The sequence below is a fragment of the Phlebotomus papatasi genome, chromosome 3, assembly GCF_024763615.1.
Source record: "Phlebotomus papatasi isolate M1 chromosome 3, Ppap_2.1, whole genome shotgun sequence".
NCBI lineage: Eukaryota > Metazoa > Arthropoda > Insecta > Diptera > Psychodidae > Phlebotomus > Phlebotomus papatasi.
Window position 1 is genome coordinate 11,970,008 of NC_077224.1, and position 20,140 is coordinate 11,990,147.

The 20,140-nt window shown below is 30.8% G+C and overlaps 1 protein-coding gene across 8 annotated transcripts in view; it reads right to left on the reverse strand.

Moving 5' to 3' along the window:
• Nucleotides 1–1,295: 1,295 nt before the first annotated feature.
• Nucleotides 1,296–20,140, reverse strand: part of LOC129807746 (bridge-like lipid transfer protein family member 3A) — a 59,664-nt gene continuing 40,819 nt past the window's right edge. For 2 of the 8 annotated variants that reach the window (XM_055857202.1, XM_055857201.1), the window contains exons 9-15: nucleotides 19,946–20,116; nucleotides 19,755–19,869; nucleotides 15,545–15,690; nucleotides 15,367–15,490; nucleotides 10,462–10,769; nucleotides 10,281–10,398; nucleotides 1,296–7,048 (exon numbers count right to left, since the gene is read on the reverse strand). In XM_055857202.1, coding sequence (XP_055713177.1) covers nucleotides 7,001–7,048; nucleotides 10,281–10,398; nucleotides 10,462–10,769; nucleotides 15,367–15,490; nucleotides 15,545–15,690; nucleotides 19,755–19,869; nucleotides 19,946–20,116 — 1,030 coding nt within the window. In that variant the 3' untranslated portion in view covers nucleotides 1,296–7,000. The other 6 variants (XM_055857204.1, XM_055857203.1, XR_008752310.1 and 3 more) reach the window with 5 other exon arrangements.

Below are 20,140 nucleotides of genomic sequence, written 5' to 3' on the forward strand. Positions count from 1 at the left end.
TTTTTCTTATTTCAATCAATTCTGATTATTGTGATTTGTTTTATGTTATTTTTACCCTCTTTATTTTCTGTTTTGACCTGCATTGAGAAAAAAAGAGGCTGCGATTAACTTTTTTTCGTCATAACTTTAACACTTTTTAGGTGTTAAAATATAACAAAATTTTTTTATGTTAATTTTACACCTTTTAAGGGTAAAATCAACATGAAAGAAGGGTAACTTTAACCCACAATACACCTAAAAAGGGTAATATTTACACCGTTTTCGGATCAATAATGCAGGGTAAAATTAACATTTCCAGAATGTTATTTTAACGTTTTCGGATTTCTCTCAGTGTGGGTAGAAGCTATCAGTATTCCAAGGAATGGAAAGAAATTTCTCTGAGTGTTGCAAAAATTCTTTTTGATGGAACAAAAAGCAATTAAATTAGATAAATTATCCTGTTCACTGCACTAAACTTTTCCTCATAATATTCCTCGTGCAATTCTGCTATAAATCCCATAATCATCCTTTTCTAACTTCCTGACCTCTCGCTAAAATCCTCTAATATCCTCACATAATTCACATACATAACGGCGCAGGAAGTTGTGAAACTCATCAAGTGAGTACCGGAACTCCAATTAATATGTATTTTCTTCCAGCATATTTGCTAAAAGAGAAGTCTTGGCACGCTTCTGGCCCCCAATGCAAAGCCTCCCCGGAATGGGAGGAAGGTGGAAACTCAATTCTTGTTGAAAGAGAAAAAAAGCTCTTGAGGAAAAGTTTGATTTTCCTCCAGAAGGAGAATCATTTTTGCAACATTCTCTTTGATGTGTTGCGATTTTTGAAGGCTTTCTTCAGTAGCAAAAAAATAATAAATGTAATATCTGAAGGGTTTTCATGCTAAGTTTGTGCTTTTTGGAACTTTTGATGGAGCTCTCAAAAAAAGAGATTGAGAGGAGAGACGAAGGTGAAGGAGTCAAAAACCGTGAAATGGGAAAATGGGAAACATCAAATCGAGCAATTTCTACCAATAACCATACAAAACAATCACAACAGAAGAAAATTGGAAGAAATCTAAGAAAAGAGTTAAAGTGTAACGATGACAAACACATAAATCACAAGGTTTTTTAGCTTCTTTTCGTCTTCATTCTCTACTTTTTTTTTTCTTGATATCAAATGACACAGGGACATTATCGATAGGTTTATTCCTCATCCTAACCAAAATAATATTGGGCCATGAGCTATTGCACTCGCGACGACAAAAAAAAGCCCCAAATTCTCTGACATTGTCGCATTTTATCGTCAAATTCGATGTCTTTCAGAAAATTCAAATTTATTTTATATCCCATTTACATGATTTATTTATATCCTTTGTGTTGCAATTTACTTTATTACTATTTCTCATTCATTTCTCCACAATTCGTTTATTTTTCTTTTTTTGCTATACCTTTCACATAACAAAAAAAATACACAATATTCTGCGAGTAAATGCAACAGAAAATTATTTATATCTTTTGATTGATAAGTCATAAAATTTCTCCTTCAGACGTCTCTTAAAAAAAAAAAAATAAAACGCATTCTAACAAAAATCTGTACAAAAAAAATCCTATAAAAAACCAATTAAAACGATTGCTTTAAAATTAAAATTTTCTATAAAAAAATTATTGAATTTACAATCACATTCGCTTTCAAGGAATTTCCAATTTCTCTTTGCATTTTTCTTCATCAATTTTATTATAGCAGTTTTGCAAATTAAAAGTGGCACATCTTTGGAATTTATACCCTTAATATCTCATTCACTCAATTATTTGCATTTTATCATCTCACAAATTACTCATAAAATTTTGGGGTGGATTTTTCTAAAATCGTCTTGCGGAATATCTTTTTATACGATTGAGAAATTTAAAGTTTCTTATTTTCATGTACTTGAAGGATCAGTGTGATTAGAAGAATCAATATAAATATACTGCAAGCTTCATTACTTTTCCTAACCAAATTGTTAAAAATGTGAGGTTATGTTGACTATAACCTAAAAAAAGTATTGAAAAACCCTATTTTAAAATACACTCTGCAATTTGAATTCTAAAGAAATTATTTTGCTAATAAACCTCATTGTTTTCTTTCTTCAAGAGGTTAGTTTGATATTTGAGGTTATGTTTATCATTAACTTTAAAAAGATATAGAATTCATGTTGTATTGCAAATTCCATTAGATATTCTATCCGGATACAATTTAAATCAGTAAACACAAAAAAGATAAAGATGAATGGAAAAGTTTATGAATTAAAGGTTTTAATTCTTTAACCTAAATGTTTCGAATCAATTCAATTTCAACTTCTTAGACTACTTTAAAAAGAAAATCCTGTCACTTCACGTGATAGAATCACATTAAAATTACTAAACTGAGGGATTTATTTCACAACCTCACTTTTTTTCAAATATAACCTCAAATTTTAAGATGTCCAAAAAAATATCCAAGCGATAAACAATATGCCAAGAAAATTTTGAAAATTGAACTGTCACCAGAAATATTTTATGTCATCCGGACAAAGAGTACACGCAATTTTAAATTTTACCATCAACACAAAAAACTCTTTTTTAATGGAATTAACCAAAACAATACACGATCCAGAAGCTTTTTAATTGCTCAGAACATTGTTTGAGGTTAGAATTTCAATTACTTAAATTACAAAAAATGTTCAAATCAGTTAGATGTGATTAATGATGTGATAATTTTTCAAAAAAGAAGATCCAGATATTTGGCATAATATTGTTTCCGTAAGGCTTAGTTTTGACATAATCTAAATCTTTCTGAACTAACCTATTATTTGGCCAAATAGGAGAATGAAGAGAATTAAGCAATCTTAATAATGTATTAGACTTTTGCGTTATCTCGAAAATCTTAGTGCAAATTATCACTAGCAGAAATTAATATTTCTAGATAAGTTTAAAGCTCACTTTACTATGCGATACGAGGTTATGCAAACTTCGAAAATCTCATGTAGTTTTGAAAATTGAGGTTATGAGATCCACTTTGCATTATTGCAAAGATAGAGAAAATATTGCAATGTTCACTACTTGACAAGTTAAATTTCAGATTTGAAACGAAGTGCTGCTTTTTATTTTCCAGAATCCTAACATCTGAAACATTACAAGAAATACTGAAGGTTAAAACATCTTTTAAAGGCAAAACATCTTCGAGTGACAATTTCTAAAGAAAAGAACATAAATAATTGCCATTATTGCTTCTTTTTGTTACTTAGAATTAATATCAAGTTAATTGCAATGCAGAATATCCAAAACTACATTATGTACATAACCTCAAGAAATAAATATTGAAGGTTAATTTGTACGCAATACAAAAATTCCTTGGCCCATTTATGGTTAAGCTGGAGATCCTCGGTAGCAGAGCCAGTGCTTATTGATCTATGGAGGCACCAATCACTCCAAATATTTTAAAGTACATAACCTCAAAAATAGATTTAAGGTTTATATTCATAACCTTAAATAAAATAAAGATCTATTCCACCTAAAAGTTAATTTCAAATTAAATTGAAGATTACTTGGTACACAATACAAAAATTCCTAGCCCCATTTTGGGCTAAACTGGGGACCCTCGCTTTCTGAGCAACAGCTTACTGAGTTATTTGGCCAACAATCATTCCAAATATTTAAAGTTACATTGTGGTAAACCAACTGGAGGGGGGTTCACCTTGTTGTCTCCGGATCCAGTAGTGAAACACAACTCACTTTTTTTAGAGCTGTTTTATTTAAGGAAGAATACACTGCCCAATGACATAGGCCACGTTTACACAGTGACTGACCCCTTCCTTAGATTCAACTACCCTTTTTATATCAAAATTCTCCACTCACCCCCTATTTTCTCGACATTATTTCCCGTGAGAAGGTGTCCAATTAGTGATTCAGGACAACCCTTTAGATAGCGATCGTCTGGAGACGATCGCTCGGTGCATGTCCAACTTTCCACCTTCATTATCTCTAGAGTTTTTTCCCATACCTTATATATCCTTAAGAAAGAGGTTGCTTAATTAGGATGACCAAGGACCTCACACGTTGTCGATCTCTATTTCTTTTTCAGGATTTTATTGCTCTTCTTGGCGCGAGCTCTAATTTAACGACCGTCTCGAAGAGAAAGTAATCTTAAGAACTTGTCACCATAGATCATCTATTTTACGAGCTCTTCAGGAATAGAGGGTGCCTTTGTCTGCCTAATAAGCCAACAAATGCACCCCTTTTTTTCTTCTTGGTCCTCATATCTTGCCCATCGTGATTTTATGACCTTTTTGAGATCACCTGCCTTTTCTCTAATGAGCGTGATGTGTTTATTACCCTGAAGGGGTACTAATGAATTCAAGGGGGTTATTTTATCTCTGGGCTACAAATTCCTTGAGGACCAATTTCCCAGAGAACTTTCTCATGATACTGAACATGATCTATCATGTCTCTTCTTGAACGAGCGTGCATGATCTCGCGTAAATACGGGACAATGGTTGTGATGCAGAAATGAGTCACAACAACATAACCTCGAAATTAGATTTAAGATTAATATTTATAACCCTTAAAAGAAGGAAATATCTTTTCATGCTATGAGTTCATTTTTAATGAAATATGACTTTTCAAATTAAATTACACTTTCTCAGGATGTTCATCCTAAGAAAGTTTTAACCTCTCTTTACTATTTGTAAAATATTCCACATACATAACCTCAAGAAATTAACTGAAGGTCACGTGTTAGGCAATCCAAAAATTCCTGGTCCCATTTAGGGTTAAAGTGACGAACTCTCGCTATCTGAGCCAGTGTTTATTGAGCTGGGGCCAAAAATAATTCTAAATATTTAAAGTTACATTACCTCAAAAATACTCTGAAGGTCAATATTCATAACCTCAAAAGAAGTAAAGGCCTTTTCATACTATAAATTAATTAAAAATGAAATGACTTTTCAAATTATATTGAACTATCTCAGGAAATTCATCTTAAGAAAGTTTTAACCTCTCATATTATTTGTAAAATATTCCACAGACATAACCTCAAGAAATTAATTGCAGGTTAGTTTGTAAGAAATCCCGAATTTCCTGGATCCATTTAAGATTAAAGTGTTCTCTCAATTGGGCCACTGAGGCACGAATTACGCCAAATATTTAAAGCTCCATAACCTTTAAAAATATGTTTAAGGTTAAAATTCATAACCTTAAATGAAGTGTAGGTCTTTTCAGCTTATAGGTTAATTTCATATGAAATATTACTTTTCAAATTGAATTATAAATTCTCCGGAAATGCATTTAAGAAATTCATAACCTCTTAACTATTAGTAAAATATGCCTCATACATAACCTCAAACAATTAATTTCAGGTTAATTGGTAGGCAATCAAAAAGGCCCTGGTCCTGGGCCATTCCAGTCCTGAACTAGGGACTCTCGCTTACTGAGCCACAGCTCTCTTAATTGATCTGAGGGGGTATCAACTATTTCAAAATTTCAAGCGCACATAACCTCAAAAAATAGACTTAAGGACTCAAATAAAAAAAATACTATCAAATGAAATATATCACTTTTCAAATTTAATTATATTTTCTCAGGAACTGTACCCTAAGAAATTCCTAACCTCTCTTTATCATTTGTTAAATATTCCATCGACGAATTTACAAAAATCCACCCCTGGAAGGACTTTTTCTGTCTAAAAGTGCAAGGAAAAACTATCGTAGCAAGAAAAGAATAATTCAATAAAGTTATTTAAATATTCAACAGCATCACATTTAGAGTAAATAACACTTCTTTCTTCTTCATTCTTTGCACAGCAAAAATCTTAAGAATGAAAAAATGGCGAGAAAAAAAGTAAATTCTCAATGATATGCATGGTGAAAATTGTTAGAATTCATTAGAGTGAAATTCCTCGCGCAAGTATCAATTCAAAATTGAAATGTTTTTTTTTTCTATTTATCAATATTCTGGGTTTTTTTTCTTGGTTAAAACGATGAACACTTTTTTTTAAATAGTTTCATTTCAATTTTAAGTCCTTTGCTTCTTTTTTTTCCTTAAATAATTTATCAGCTGAAAATGTCTCTTAAACAGTCAACAATTACATATTTTTTATTTCTTTGTTTTTTTCTTTGTAGTACTAAGAATTCCTTTTTTTCTATAATATTTCTCTCTGTCTAGCTAAAAAACACATAAACACGATTTTTTTTATCCCACTTTTCTTAAGCACAATATGCAGAGAAATACTCTTTTATTCTCTTTCACTAATTTCAGTTTTGTTTTCATTGTTAGAGGGCAAAGTATAATTGCTATATATTTCAGTAATATTATGCACAATAAAATAATTCTTTCTTTCTTTTTTTCTATGAAATAGTAACATCAAAAAGTCAATATTAATTGAGATATTTGAATTTCAATTAATTGATCACGGAATTAAGTGAATACGTTGCTTAACTCTTTGCCTTTTCACCCTTTAACATCTTTGCTCCCATTTAACCTTCGCTTTCACATTGAATTAATATCCTTTTGAACTGGTTTTACTCCCCAAAATTTATTCATCGCGTAAAATTTCCATTTTCCTTGATAAAAAATAAAATTGCTCAGCAGAGCATGAAAAGTTCTAGGCAAAATAAAATATATTTAAAATGAAAAGGAGACAAAAGTTTCTATTGCACTCATTATAGACGCCTCATAATGCGTCAAATGCACATTTTCTTTCACATTTTCCCACTGCAGATGGGCAAAATTGTGCAGGAATTTCAACACAAAAGCTCCTCCTGGCTTGGTGCTAATTGCCGTGAGAAACGCACGTGATTTGCAAGAAATTAATGTTGAAAACTCATTTTTTCCACCCCAAAAGGAAAAGGAAATTTGATGGTGAAATTGCGACAATACCATGAAGGAAGTTTTCTAACATTTACCTGCATCATGTCTGGGTATTAGAATTTTCCAAAAAAAAAAAACGAATAAGTCATCTACGAATTGTTGTTTTCACCACAGCATTGTATACAGTCCATACAGTTGTGCTATCTATTTCCTACATTCTTATTTGTTTCAGCTTGCGTCAGTTGTTGCTAAAATTGCATTAAAAACTTTCATGAAAATCTCGAAAAACTCATTGGAAATATTTAACAAGAAAAATTAGATTGTTCGGTGAGAAAAAACATAAAATTTCCAAAATTTCATGAAAATTTCAAGAAAATTTCCAAAATTTCAAAATCTAACATCAAAACTCAGGCCTAATATTAACTTCAGTATTAATATTTTAATAAATAAATGATAAGAAAGATAAAGGAAGCTACAAATAAATAAGGATTGTAAAGATTTTAACGAATTTTCATTTAAAAAATTTAACATTTCATTGAAATTCTTGGATTTGAAGCTCTGATTAATAAATTTGTGGAAAAAAAATCAAAGTTGTATTAATTTCCGATGCTCATGGACAAATTTCATCGAAAAACTACAAAATTTCGTGAAAATTTCAAGAAGATTTCCAAAATTTCAAAATCTAACATCAAAATTCAGACCTAATATTAACTTCAGTATTAATATTTTAAGAAATAAAAGATAAGAAAGATTAAGGTAGCTACAAATAAATCAGGATCGTAAAGGTTTTAACGAATTTTCATTTAAAGAATTTAAAATTTAATTGAAATTCTTGGATTTGAAGCTCTGAATAATAAATTTGTGGAAAAAATTAAATGTTGTATTAATTTCCGATGCTCATGGACAAATTTTCATCGAAAAACTACAAAATTTCGTGAAAATTTCCAAAATTTCACAACCTAATTTCAAAAAATGTGAAAAAATGTGTGAAGCAAAATTTAATATACTCTTATATTGAACTTCAAATGGTTTTCCTTTTGAAAAACAGAGGATTTCAAAAAATATTTGAAAATTTCCAAAGTTTCGTGTGAAATTTTCCAACATTTCAAGAGTAATTTATCTATTCAGGATTCACAGCAACTGTAGTACAAGTATTTTTAAGAATAAACACAAGCAATTTACTGATCGACCGAAAAATAAACCTTTTAACTTCATTTGATCAAATTTTCATTAAAAGTTTATAAAATTTGCAGAAAGAATCCAATGTAGATTAAATTTCAGATCTTCATGGATAAATTTTCATTGAAATAAAACATTCATGAAGATTGCAAAACCTAATTTAAAGAAACACGACAAAAGCGACATTCAATATATTCTTAGACAAAATTTAAAAGGTTTTTTCCTTGAAGAAAAATTGTAAATTTCCAAAATTTCATTAAAATTTTCAAAATTTTAATAGCTACTTTTCAATTCAGGATTAATATCAACTAAATAAAAATCTTGTGAAATAAAAGCAAGTAATTTTCAATATCCTGATGCTTAATTTGCAGCAGCTTACTGAACGACTGAATTCTGTGAATTTTTTCCTAAAAATTTGTAAAATTTTTGTATATTTCACCAGAATTTTTAACATTTGAAGCCATTATTAGGAAATTTTCAGAAAAAATCCAATGTTGAATAAATTTCAGATCTCCAATGACAAAATTTCATTGAAAAAATACAAAATTTCGTAAAAATTTCCAATATTTCAAAACCTAATTTGAAGAAGCATGGTAAGAATGAAACTATATATACTTTTTGGACTCCATTTCAAATATTTTCTATTTAAAAACAGAGAATTTTAAAAACTCATGTGATTTTTCCAAAAATTTCATGAAAATTTCCAAAAATTTCACGAAAATTTCCAAAAATTTCAAGAGTCGTTTTTTTTCAATTCATAATTCATGATTTATTGCAATTTCAGTGAAGAAAATTTGAAAAATAATCTACAAATTCTCAACATTACGAAGCATAATTTAAGCTTAGTTTAAGGCAGTCTGATGAATGAACAAAACCAAAACATTTTCACAAAATTTCGTTAAGTTTCATTAAAATTTTAAAAATGAAGAACTATTATTAATAAATTTGTGGAAAGAAGCCAATGTTGAATAAATTACGGATTCTCATGGATAAGTTTTCAATAAGAAATACAAAATTTCATGAAAATTTCCAATTTTTCAAAACCTAATTTGGAGAAGCGTGGTAAGAATGACACTATATATATTTTTTGGACTCCATTTCAAATGTTATCTATTTAAAAACAGAAAATTTTAAAAAAAAACTCATGTGATTTTTCCAAAAATTTCATGAAAATTTCCAAAAATTTCAAGAGTCGTTTTTTCCAATTCAGAATACATGATTAAAAGCAATTTCAGTGAAGAAAATTTGAAAAATAATCAGCAAATTCTTAACATTATGAAGCATAATTTGAAGAAGTCTGATGAATAACCAAAACTAGAACATTTTCACAAAATTTCGTTGAGTTTCATAGAAATTTCAAAAAATAAGAAATATTATTAATAAATTTGTGGAAAGAAGCCAATGTTGAATAAATTACGGATTCTCATGAACAAATTTTCGTAAAGAAATACAAAATTTCATGAAAATTTCCAATTTTTCAAAACCTAATTTGAAAAAAAAACTATGATAAAGGCAAAATGTAATAATTTCTTAGACTGAGCTTCAAATAATTTCCCATGAAAATAGGAAATTTCAAAGAACAATATGTAAATTTCCAATATTTCATGAATATTTCAAGAATTTTCAAAGTTTTTTATCAATCATTGAAAATTTTCAACTTCAGCATTAAAAAAATTGAAAAATAAACGAGTACTTTTCAATATTTCAAAACCCAATTTAAAGAAGTCTCCTGGATAATTATCGAAGACAAAACATTTTCACTCAATTGCAACAAATTTTCCACGAATTACCAGAAAATTCCGTAAAATTTCAGTGGAATTTTAATTATTTTAAACCCTTATAACAAAAAAACTGATAATAAAGGAAAGTTGAATAAATTTCAGAATGCCGTGGACAAATTTTCGTAGAAAAAATACAAAATTTCGTGAAAATTTCCAATATTTCGAATCCTAATTTAAGCAAATTTTCTTTATCATGTTTTGCATCATTGAAAATTTCATATCAAAAATGTTTAATTTCAATATATTTCATGAAAATTTCCAATATTTCAAATCTTTTCAAGATTCTGAAAGTTTTAGTTATGTTTTTTGGGAAAATTTTCATGAAAACTTCCAGAAAATTTAAAACCTAACCTAAAAATTTTTGGTAAACATAAAAAGAAGAAATTATAGATATTTTTCTGGAATACAGAGTTTCAGAAAATTTCACGAAAACTTACAATATTTCAATTAAAGGTCAATTAGAGGAAAATTAAAAAAAAAAAGGTAAATTAATTGAAAAGCAAAATAAAGAGAAACTCACCTGAAGAGATCGAACGGTATCTAGGAGGGTTCGTTTCTCATCCAACAACGACGTTATGTCATCCTGAGCGGCTTTCAAGTAAGTCTTGAGCACCTCATTCTCCTGCTTTGCCCTCAACCTGAAACAGAAACGGATCCCATTAATCCTATCATTCCCAGTTCAATCTATATTTTTTACTCACTGATTGGACTCTGAAGTCTTCTCTGCCGAATTCAGCTGCTTCTTGAGATTCTCATTGTCCATCTTGAGTTGCTGGAGAATCAATTGCAGCGATATCACTTCACGATCTCTCTCCTTTCGACTACTCTGAGGAGCATTCTGATCTCGATTGGCATAATTTGAATCTGGCTGAATATAGAAGATTCCGGACTTATCTCGCTCAATCTTCATCTTGCCAATGGCCAGATTTATTGGAATAGGACCCGGTGAGGTAATGTTAACAGGTGGGCGATCTTCAATCAAATTCAGCCGAACATTCTCAACGACAATCTAAAATTCAAAAATGCCATTCTAATGCACAAATCCTACAATGGTCAATTTAACCTTAATTATTTAATAAGAGCTTTAAAAGTGTTTGAGAGGACAAAATGGAACTTTTTTTTAATAGCACGGATTTTATAAAATAATGTTAATGAATGTGTTTTATTGCTCAAATACAAAGAGACCAATGCCTTCCTGATTCAGTATTCAATAAAAATTTCACCAGATCCAGCAATCTAAAAGCTTTCCTGATTTAGTATTTAAATAAATTGTAACTAGATCCAGCAATCTGAAAGCTTTCCTGATTTAGAATTTAAAGAAATTGTAACTAGATCCAGCAATCTAAAAGCTTTCCTGATTTAGTATTTAAATAAATTGTAACTAGATCCAAGAATCTAAAGGCTGTCCTGATTTAGTATTTAGTGAAATTGTAACTAGATCGAGCAATTTAAAAGCTTTCCTGACTTAGTATTTAAAGAAATGGTAACTAGATCCAGCAATCTAAAAGCTTTCCTGATTTAGTATTTAATGAAATTGTAAGTAGATCGAACATTATAAAAGCTTTCCTGGTCCAGTATTTAAAATAGTGATTAGGTCCAGCAATTTAACTCTTTCGCGTCCATAGGGTCATATATGACCCGGGGAAAAAAGTTTCTTTTTGGCTATTTACATTAATTGAAATCTAACTGGAGTCTTGAGAAAATGAGCCAAGAATCTTACATCCTTCTATTATGATGTCGTGCACGAACAGATAGATTGCAATTAATGTAAACACCCAAAAAAAACTTTTTTCCCCGAGTCATGACATTACCCTATGGACGCGAAAGAGTTAAAAGCTTTTTTGATCTAATATTTAAAGAAATTTTATCTAGATCCAGCAATATAAATATTATCTTTATTTTTTTTCTGTTTTTTTTTTAGAATTTTAATTAATTTTAGACCTATGCAAAAAACGATATGATATAAAATGTAGACGAAGAAATGCAGATATAAAGTTTAAAAAGAGCAATTAACTAAACCTTCGAAGAAATGAACGGAAAGGGCAAGTGAAGAATTTATTATCTAAGAATCATTGAAAGACTCAAAAAATTAAAATCCAATCGAGTTTTATAAAAAAAAATACACTGCTGGCAATAATCATAGCTCCACTTTTTCATACTGGAAAAACTTTGAAAAAAATTTTTTTTTTTTAAAAATAAAAAAATCTTTTGAAGGTATTTTCAAACCATTTGAATTTCATACCGTTAGAACTGTGAGTACTGTGATAGAATCATTATCAAAATGGCGATTTTCGGGTGGCAATAATTATAGCTCCACTCAATAAATTTGGCTCCAGGGTATTTATTTTCAATCAGTGAAGGTCAGTATCTTTTAGTAATTTAATTAATAACTTTATTAACCTAATTAGAATAATTTTTATAAAGTTTTTCATGAATTTTGCTGAAATTTTGTAAGGAAAATTTGCAATGAGCAAAAAGAAGGGATTAATTAAGGTCTTGAAAGGGATGAAAATTGACAACCAAAAAATTTCCATAAAAATGACAAGATCCTATCACCTTTCATCTGAATTTGTCCATATAGCCGACATATATGCATTTTAAACCACTCCCAGGGCTAAAAATCTTCTTTTGTTAGAGGCAAAAGTGTGCAAATTTCCGTGTTAAAATCGAAAAAACAAGTTTTCTACCGAAATTTTATGTAAAACAATACTGACTGCTTAGTCTCATCATGTCCTCTTGATTTTGTCGCAAAACAGAATCCCAAGTGACTAAGGGGGTCTTTAGAATACTGTAACAAACAATTATCAAAAAGAAGCTTTTTACAGTTTGATGAACAGAAGATGTTTTACCTAATTTAGGTGTTACAAAATTATTTTTTTCGAATAAAAAAATTGATATTTCTTGTCTTAACTTGTGTTCTGTCTGAAAAAAAATTTTTAAACCACTCAAATGACCTAAAACACCTTCTATTCATCAAACTGCAATAAGTTTCTATTTGATAATTTTTTATTTCAGTATTCTGAAGACCCTTTTAGTCACTTGCGATTCTGGTATGTGGCAGAATCAACAGGACATAATGAGACTAAGCAGTCAGAATTATTATACGTCAAATTTCGGTAGAAAACTTGTTTTTTCGATTTTAACACGGAAATTTGCACACTTTTGCCTCTAACAAAAGAAGGTTTTTAGCCCTGGGTGTGGTTTAAAATGCATATATGTCGGCTATACGGACAAATTCGGATGAAAGGTGATATGATCTTGTCATTTTTATGGAAATTTTTTGGTTGCCAATTTTCATCCCTTTCAAGACCTTAATTAATCCCTTATTTTTGCTCATTACACATTTTCCTTACAAAATTTCAGCAAAATTCATGAAAAACTTTATAAAAATTATTCTAATTAGGTTAATAAAGTTATTAATTAAATTACTAAAAGATACTGACCTTCACTGATTGAAAATAAATACCCTGGAGCCAAATTTATTAAGTGGAGCTATAATTATTGCCACCCGAAAATCGTAATTTTGATAATGATTCTATCACAGTACTCACAGTTCTAACGGTATGAAATTCAAATGGCAATTTTTCATATTGGTTCGAAAATACCTTCAAATGATTTTATTTTTTTCCAAAAAAAAAATTTAAAAGTTTTTCCAGAATGAAAAAGTGGAGCTATGATTATTGCCAGCAGTGTATGTGCTGTGTGTATTTAGTGTTATTATTAGAGCTTTAGACCAGTGGAGCAATTCTGTAACGATATGACAATGTAATAAGACGAATTTCCGTGGTATATTCGGGGGCAGGACAATATTAAAGGTTAGTGAACATCGAACGGCAATTGGAAGACCTCTATGAAGCTCCTAGAAACTGATATACTTAAATCGGATTTTTGATTTTTTATTTAATTTACCACAATAATATTTTAAATTTGTCATATGACATTTTCATACTGTTACAGAATACCAATACAGGAAAAACTATTTTGCCAAAGACGTTTACAAATTATGACAAAGGGAAATTTTCTGTGTCTTGGGAATGTTTTTAGTTTTGTCCTTTAGGGCAAAGGGAAATTTTCTGTGTTCTGGGAATGTTTTTAGTATCGTCTGTCGGGGCAAAGGGAAATTTTCTGTGTTCTGGGAAGGTTTTAGTTTCGTCCTTTAGGGCAAAGGGAAATTTTCTTTGTTTTGGGAAGTTTTCAGTTTCGTCCTTCGGGACAAAGGGAAATTTTCTGTGTCTTGGAAACGTTTCCAGTTTCATCCTATAGGGCAAAGAGAAATTTTCTGTGATTTGGGAATGATTTTATTTTCGTCCTTTAGAGCAAAGGGAAACTTTCTGTGTTTTGGGAAATTATCAGTATCGCCTATCGGGACAAAGGGAAATTTTCTGTGTTCTGGGAAGGTTTTAGTTTCGTCCTTTAGGGCAAAGGGAAATTTTCTTTGTTTTGGGAAGTTTTTAGTTTCGTTCTTTGAGGCACAGGGAAATTTTCTGTGTTTTGGGAAGTCTTCAGTTTCGTCTGTCGAGGCAAAGGGAAATTTTCTGTGTTTTGGGAAATTATCAGTATCGCCTATCGGGACAAAGGGAAATTTTCTGTGTTCTGGGAATGTTTTAGTTTCGTCCTTTAGGGCAAAGGGAAATTTCCTTTGTTTTGGGAAGTTTTGAGTATTGTCTGTCGAGGCAAAGGGAAATTTTCTGTGTCTTGGGAATGTTTTGTTTCGTCCTATAGGGCAAGGGGAAATTTTCTGTGTTTTGGGAATGTTTTTAGTTTCGTCCTTTGGGACAAAGGGAAATTATCTGTGTCTTGGGAATGTTTTTAGTGTCGTCCTTTAAGACAAAGGGAAATTTTCTGTGTTTTGGGAAGTTTTTCGTTTCGTCCTTTAAGGCAAAGGGAAATTTTCTGTGTTTTTGGAAATTATCAGTATCGCCTATCGGGGCAAAGGGAAATTTTCTGTGGTTTGGGAAATTATCAGTTTAGTCCTATAGAGCAAAGGGAAATTTTCTGTATTTTGGAAAGTTTCCATTTTCGTCCTTTAGGACAAAGGGAAATTTTCTGTGTTTTGGGAAGTTTCCAGTTTCGTCCTGTGGGACAAAGGGAAATTCTCTGTGTCTTGGAAAATTATCAGTATCGTCTGTCGGTGCAAAGGGAAATTTTCTGTGTTCTGGAAAGTTTCCAGTTTCGTCCTTTGGGACAAAAGGAAATTTTCTGTGTTTTGGGAAATTATCAGTATCGTCTATTAGAGCAAAGGAAAATTTTCTGTGTCTGGGAAAAACAAAAGTGTAAAAAACAAAATGGAAAAAACGAAGATTCGCGATCTCATAATTCAGTGCCCTAGAAACCAAAAGTCATACTCTTCAAGAAACTTTAATATTTTTATTCAACTGCCCTTTCCGTGATATTCTTCCAAGAGCTAAACTTAGCAAGCTCTGGGCTGATCAAGGATGAGAAATGCATTTCTACTTCTTAGCAGGGCTTTAGCATAATAGGAGCAATGATTAAGAAATGCCCTTAAACGTATTTGTACCTTAGTCTCTAGTTCCTTTGTTCATTAAATGTTAATAAATTAAAATTGGGTAAGAAATATTAATTTGGTATTTAGAAGGAGCACTTACGTCCATTGGAAGTGGCCTTGGAATAACTTCATCTTCGCAGAGATCATTGAGACCAATAACCGTGCTCATGGACAATTGCATCGTCAGATCCTTCACCAAAACATCAACTTTGTGGGTGAACCAACTACAAAAGGGAACGTTAATTTTTAAACCGAAGGTTTTGGAAGGAAAATTCTACCTTAAAACATTCTTTTTGTCTTTGATTCCACTCTCAATGTCCTCTGGAGCATTCAGTTCCTCCTCCAGACGAACCTGAATACTTGGCGGTGATTCGGGATTGTACGGAGCCATATTCCATGCTCGACATCTCGCACCGAATTTTGTCTAAAAGATTGGTTCAGCAAGAGACAAAATCAGTAAATATCCTTCTGATCCTGACTCTTGAGGTAGTTCAAGGCATTCCTTTGCACTCAAGACATCAATCAAAAAAAAACAGAACACGCACACACGTACTAAAAAAAAGTTGTGATAGTCTCAAAGCCAGGAAAATGTACTTTTATCAATTCGTGAGCACAAAATACAAAAATTAATTTTTAAAAAAAATAGTTAAAACATTTAGAGAAATCATGCAACTTGCAGAGTTGTTTTTTCTTGTTTTACTTTCTTCTTTTTTTTTCTTAATCAAAATACTTTTCTACCAATTCTTCGAACTGATTCACTTTCGCAACCGCAAGGCAAAACAAAAACAAATATTTTTAAAATAAAATTTTAATAAAAAAGCCTTGATTCTTTCTTCTATTGCAGCTTCATTGAATCTTTTTTTTTCTAATGGTGGGAGGAAAAAAAATTTGGAAAAATTCTCTTTCTTGCTTCTAAAACGAAAATAATGTAATATATTCACTAAAATAGTGTCATCACCAATTTAAATGTTTTAAATATTTCTTTTTTTTTAAGAAAATTCATTTTTTTTATAGTGGAACCAATTTTTCAATCTATCAAAAAATGGGAAGAAAATTAACAAAATATTTTTTTTTGAAAAATCAAAAAATAAATAAAATAAGAAAGAGAAAAATCAAAAAAAGGATCTACAAGACAAAAAGACGTTCATTCAACTCAAAAAATGTCTAACACAATTTCTACCAACAAAATGTTTTTTTTTTTCATAAATCCTTTTGAAGGATTTCTTTTCTCTTGCTTCTTTTTTTTGTTTTTTTTTTGCTTAAATTTTTAAATCTAAGGTAATATTACTTAAAACAAAAGTAAGATGTACCTTTGTCGTTTGGTGACCAGTCTTTTAATGTTTAACGTTTTTTTTTATGGGCAATTTATTTTTTTCAAATCAGAATTGGTTGGTGTGTTTTTTTCAAATCATTTTTGTTTGTCAATTCAGTTTTTTTTCGCCACACATTTTTTATTCATTTCCACATCGTGATTTTGATTTATTTTTTTGTATTTTTTTTGCGTTCATTCAATTGCATTTGATTGTTTTATTATTTTTTTTTTGGAATAGAAGATAGAGAAAGCATGCAAAAAAGAAGATATATATTGCAACACATTAACATTTTATCATTGTAAATATTTGTATATATTGGATTATATATAAATATATATAGTAATTGATTAATATTTGATAGAGAGACAGAAGAGTTTGATAGAGATTAGTTGAATAAAAATTATTTTTCTTTCAAAAATAAATAATAGAATATTTAATGAAATAAAATACAGCATAATGGTTTCCAAGTATATTTTAATAACTGTAGAATATAATTAAAAAAAGGATAAAAGATTTTTTTTTACTCTTCTGGAACCTTTCTTAAAAACAAATTTTGCAGAAGTTAATACTAAATCTTGAATAAGCTCCTTCTAAAGTAAATCTAAAGTAAATACAAGTTTAATTATGACCAAAATGAAATAACAAAGCACTTTCTCCTTCCTGTCCAAGTGCCCAACCCTTCAAGATTGGTAAATTGCCTCTTGCTATTATTAACAATGAAACGGTGAAAGAGAAGCTGACTTTTCGATTTAAAAAAGTGGCTATTAATTCGGGAATATTCGGGACTCCGAAAACCCCAAGATCCTGAAAATCCCGGAATACCGAAAATCGCAGAATTCCGAAAATTCCGGAATTCAGACAATCCCGGAATCCCGAAGATCTTGAGACCTGAAATCCCAGGATCTTGCATCGCATTTGGTATAGGGATCCTGAAAACCGGTGTCTTAAAGTCCTAGATTTTCGAGTCTCCGGCACTCCGAAATTCGGAATTAGGGAAATATTTAAATACCAGGATCCAATATTTTGAAAATAACCGGAATTCTGGAGACTTTAGCAAAAATTTTTAAATCCTATTTAATGGATATTGGCGTTCTCAAAACTAATTTAATATAGGGAGCGGCAAGGTAATCCAGACTTTACGAATTGCTCGAACTCATGACTTAGATAATATGCGTCAAAAGTACTTTCGCATCATTTACCGTTTCCCAGTTCTCAACCGATTTAAACCGATTCATAAATCACTCAAAAAATCCACCATAAAATAGTTTTAAGAGTAATAAAATTATTTTTCGAACGAAAATTATTTATCGGTTCATAACCGGTTCACAGTCGATCTCAACTGATTTATAAATTACTGAACGCATTGTCGAAAATACACCCCAGAAGGGGAATTCTGTAACGCTCTGGCAATGCCATATGACAAATTGGGTTCGAATCTTAAGAGAGCTTTTTCGAAAATGCGATTCTGAATTTTGTTAAACAAATCAACCAAGACGTACTGTATTTTCATAAAATCATCAAGTAAAAGGGATTTCATTAAAAATTAAATTAATTGCATTTTTGAACTCATATGATATGACAAAAAAAGCCCGAGTGGCATTCTCTCCGTACAGAAGTAGATCTTGAAAAATTCGAAAATCTATTTGAAGACCAAAAAAAGAGACTTTCTTACTTCTTAATACTTTCGCAAGGTGGTGAAAGTTACATCGTGTTCGAATTTCGAAGTGCTCAAGTGTCAAAATGTGACGGTCTTCACATTGTTGTGAGGAAAAAAGCAGAACAACGACGTTTACTGCTCTTGCCCCATTATTTAATTACTCCATAATCACTGAGTAACCCTTTTGCCAGCTTTTTAGTGTGATATTTGATAAATTTCACCCACCTTGTTCGAAAATTTAGTATGAAAATTCGAAATTGAATTTGAATTCTTCGAACTTCAACGACTTTTTGTGCAAATAGAGTTCCATTTACCTTTTATTCAAGACACTATATTGGAGAATCAAAATCTACTTCTGTTTGAGCGCAATACCGAAATTCGAAATAGCAGAACAATTAGCGCTAAAGCGGCGAGTACGTGAACTTGCACTTTACGCTTGCGGAAGATTTTCGAATAGGTTTGTCTTGGCTTTGGGGTATGGCTTTGTCTCTTCGAAAGGTTATTCTTACTGAGCAAAGCCTATCATTCCTTCTACCGATTTCTCAATGTCGAATATGTCCTCTAAAATAATTTCCCGTCCAATATCGATTCAAATTGCTTCAAGATAAAAGGTTAACTCATTCAAAAATGTGCACTTTTTTTAACCAATTTTGAATTTTGAAATGGTTTTGTGATGATTTCAAATACAAATATCGTTTACATTTTCAAAGGGGCGTGGTCTAAATTTAAAATGTTTTTTTTTTTGCGCGCAGGTAGATTGATTGAGAGTTAAGTAATTTCTAGATTCACTTTTCTTTGAAGGATGCATTCGTAAGACTCAATGTTTTTAATTTTTGGCTTAGGATTTATTATGCAAAAATGATATTTTTGTAAGGGGCGTGGCCTGAATTTCTATCAGACCTTTTTTTGTGAAAATAGCTTTATGGGGCGTTATTTAAATCTATTTTTTTTTAAATTATAAATTCCTGTAAAAAAAATAATTTTAACTCAAAAACTTTCCATAGAGCTTATCCATAAGATCCAGTATTCCCTTCCTACAAATTAGGTAATTTCAAAAGGGTTCCAGAAGAGCAATTACCAAAAGGAAAATAACTGTTAGTGTTTTGTTGATTGTGAGAAAATTTCCAGGAAAACTTTCAATTATATACACTTTGTGTTTTTTTTTAGTCTGAAAGTGAAAAAGGGAAGAAAATCGAACAAAAATGTTTCTTAAGTATTTGCCAGAAGCTAAGCGACACCAGAGAGAACGTTTTTTCCTTAAGTTTTTCAATCGAAAAATATAGAAAAAAAAACTGTTAGTGTGATAGTGTTTTAAAAGAAAGATTTTTTTGATGGAGAACAAAATCAACAAACAATTTTCTTAATGGATTTTTCATTGAAGTGTCCTCAAAAGAAAAATTGACACGAAAAAATCGAGAAAAAAAAATCTGAGATGAAAGAGTTTTTGAAGGAAAAGAAAGAAAATCATGTCTGTGAAATATAGAAAAAAAATTGCTGTTGAAGTGGTACAAATATTACCTGCAATTCATCCCAGGGAATAGCTCCGCATTCATCACACGAAACCGCAGCCACTTGAAGACGAACCGATGAATTTGAACCCTGATTCTGTCTGATAATTTCCACGGTTGTTAACCTGCCAAAGAAACCCGAAATTAAATCTAGGATTTCTCCCCTTTTCTTCTGGGGAGCCGAAGGAAATTGAATTTTACCTAAAAGTTGCCATTGAAACGAGATCTCTTCGACGCCAAATACTCGCTTCAGATGGCTCAGATGGGGAGGAAATATTTGTCTTATATGCTCCCGATTGCTCCTCACACACTTCACTTGCCATCTCAACCGGAGATGCCTTCAAATTGCTATCTGTTGAGAAAGGATTTAATCTGCAAAGCCAAAATAAATGCCTT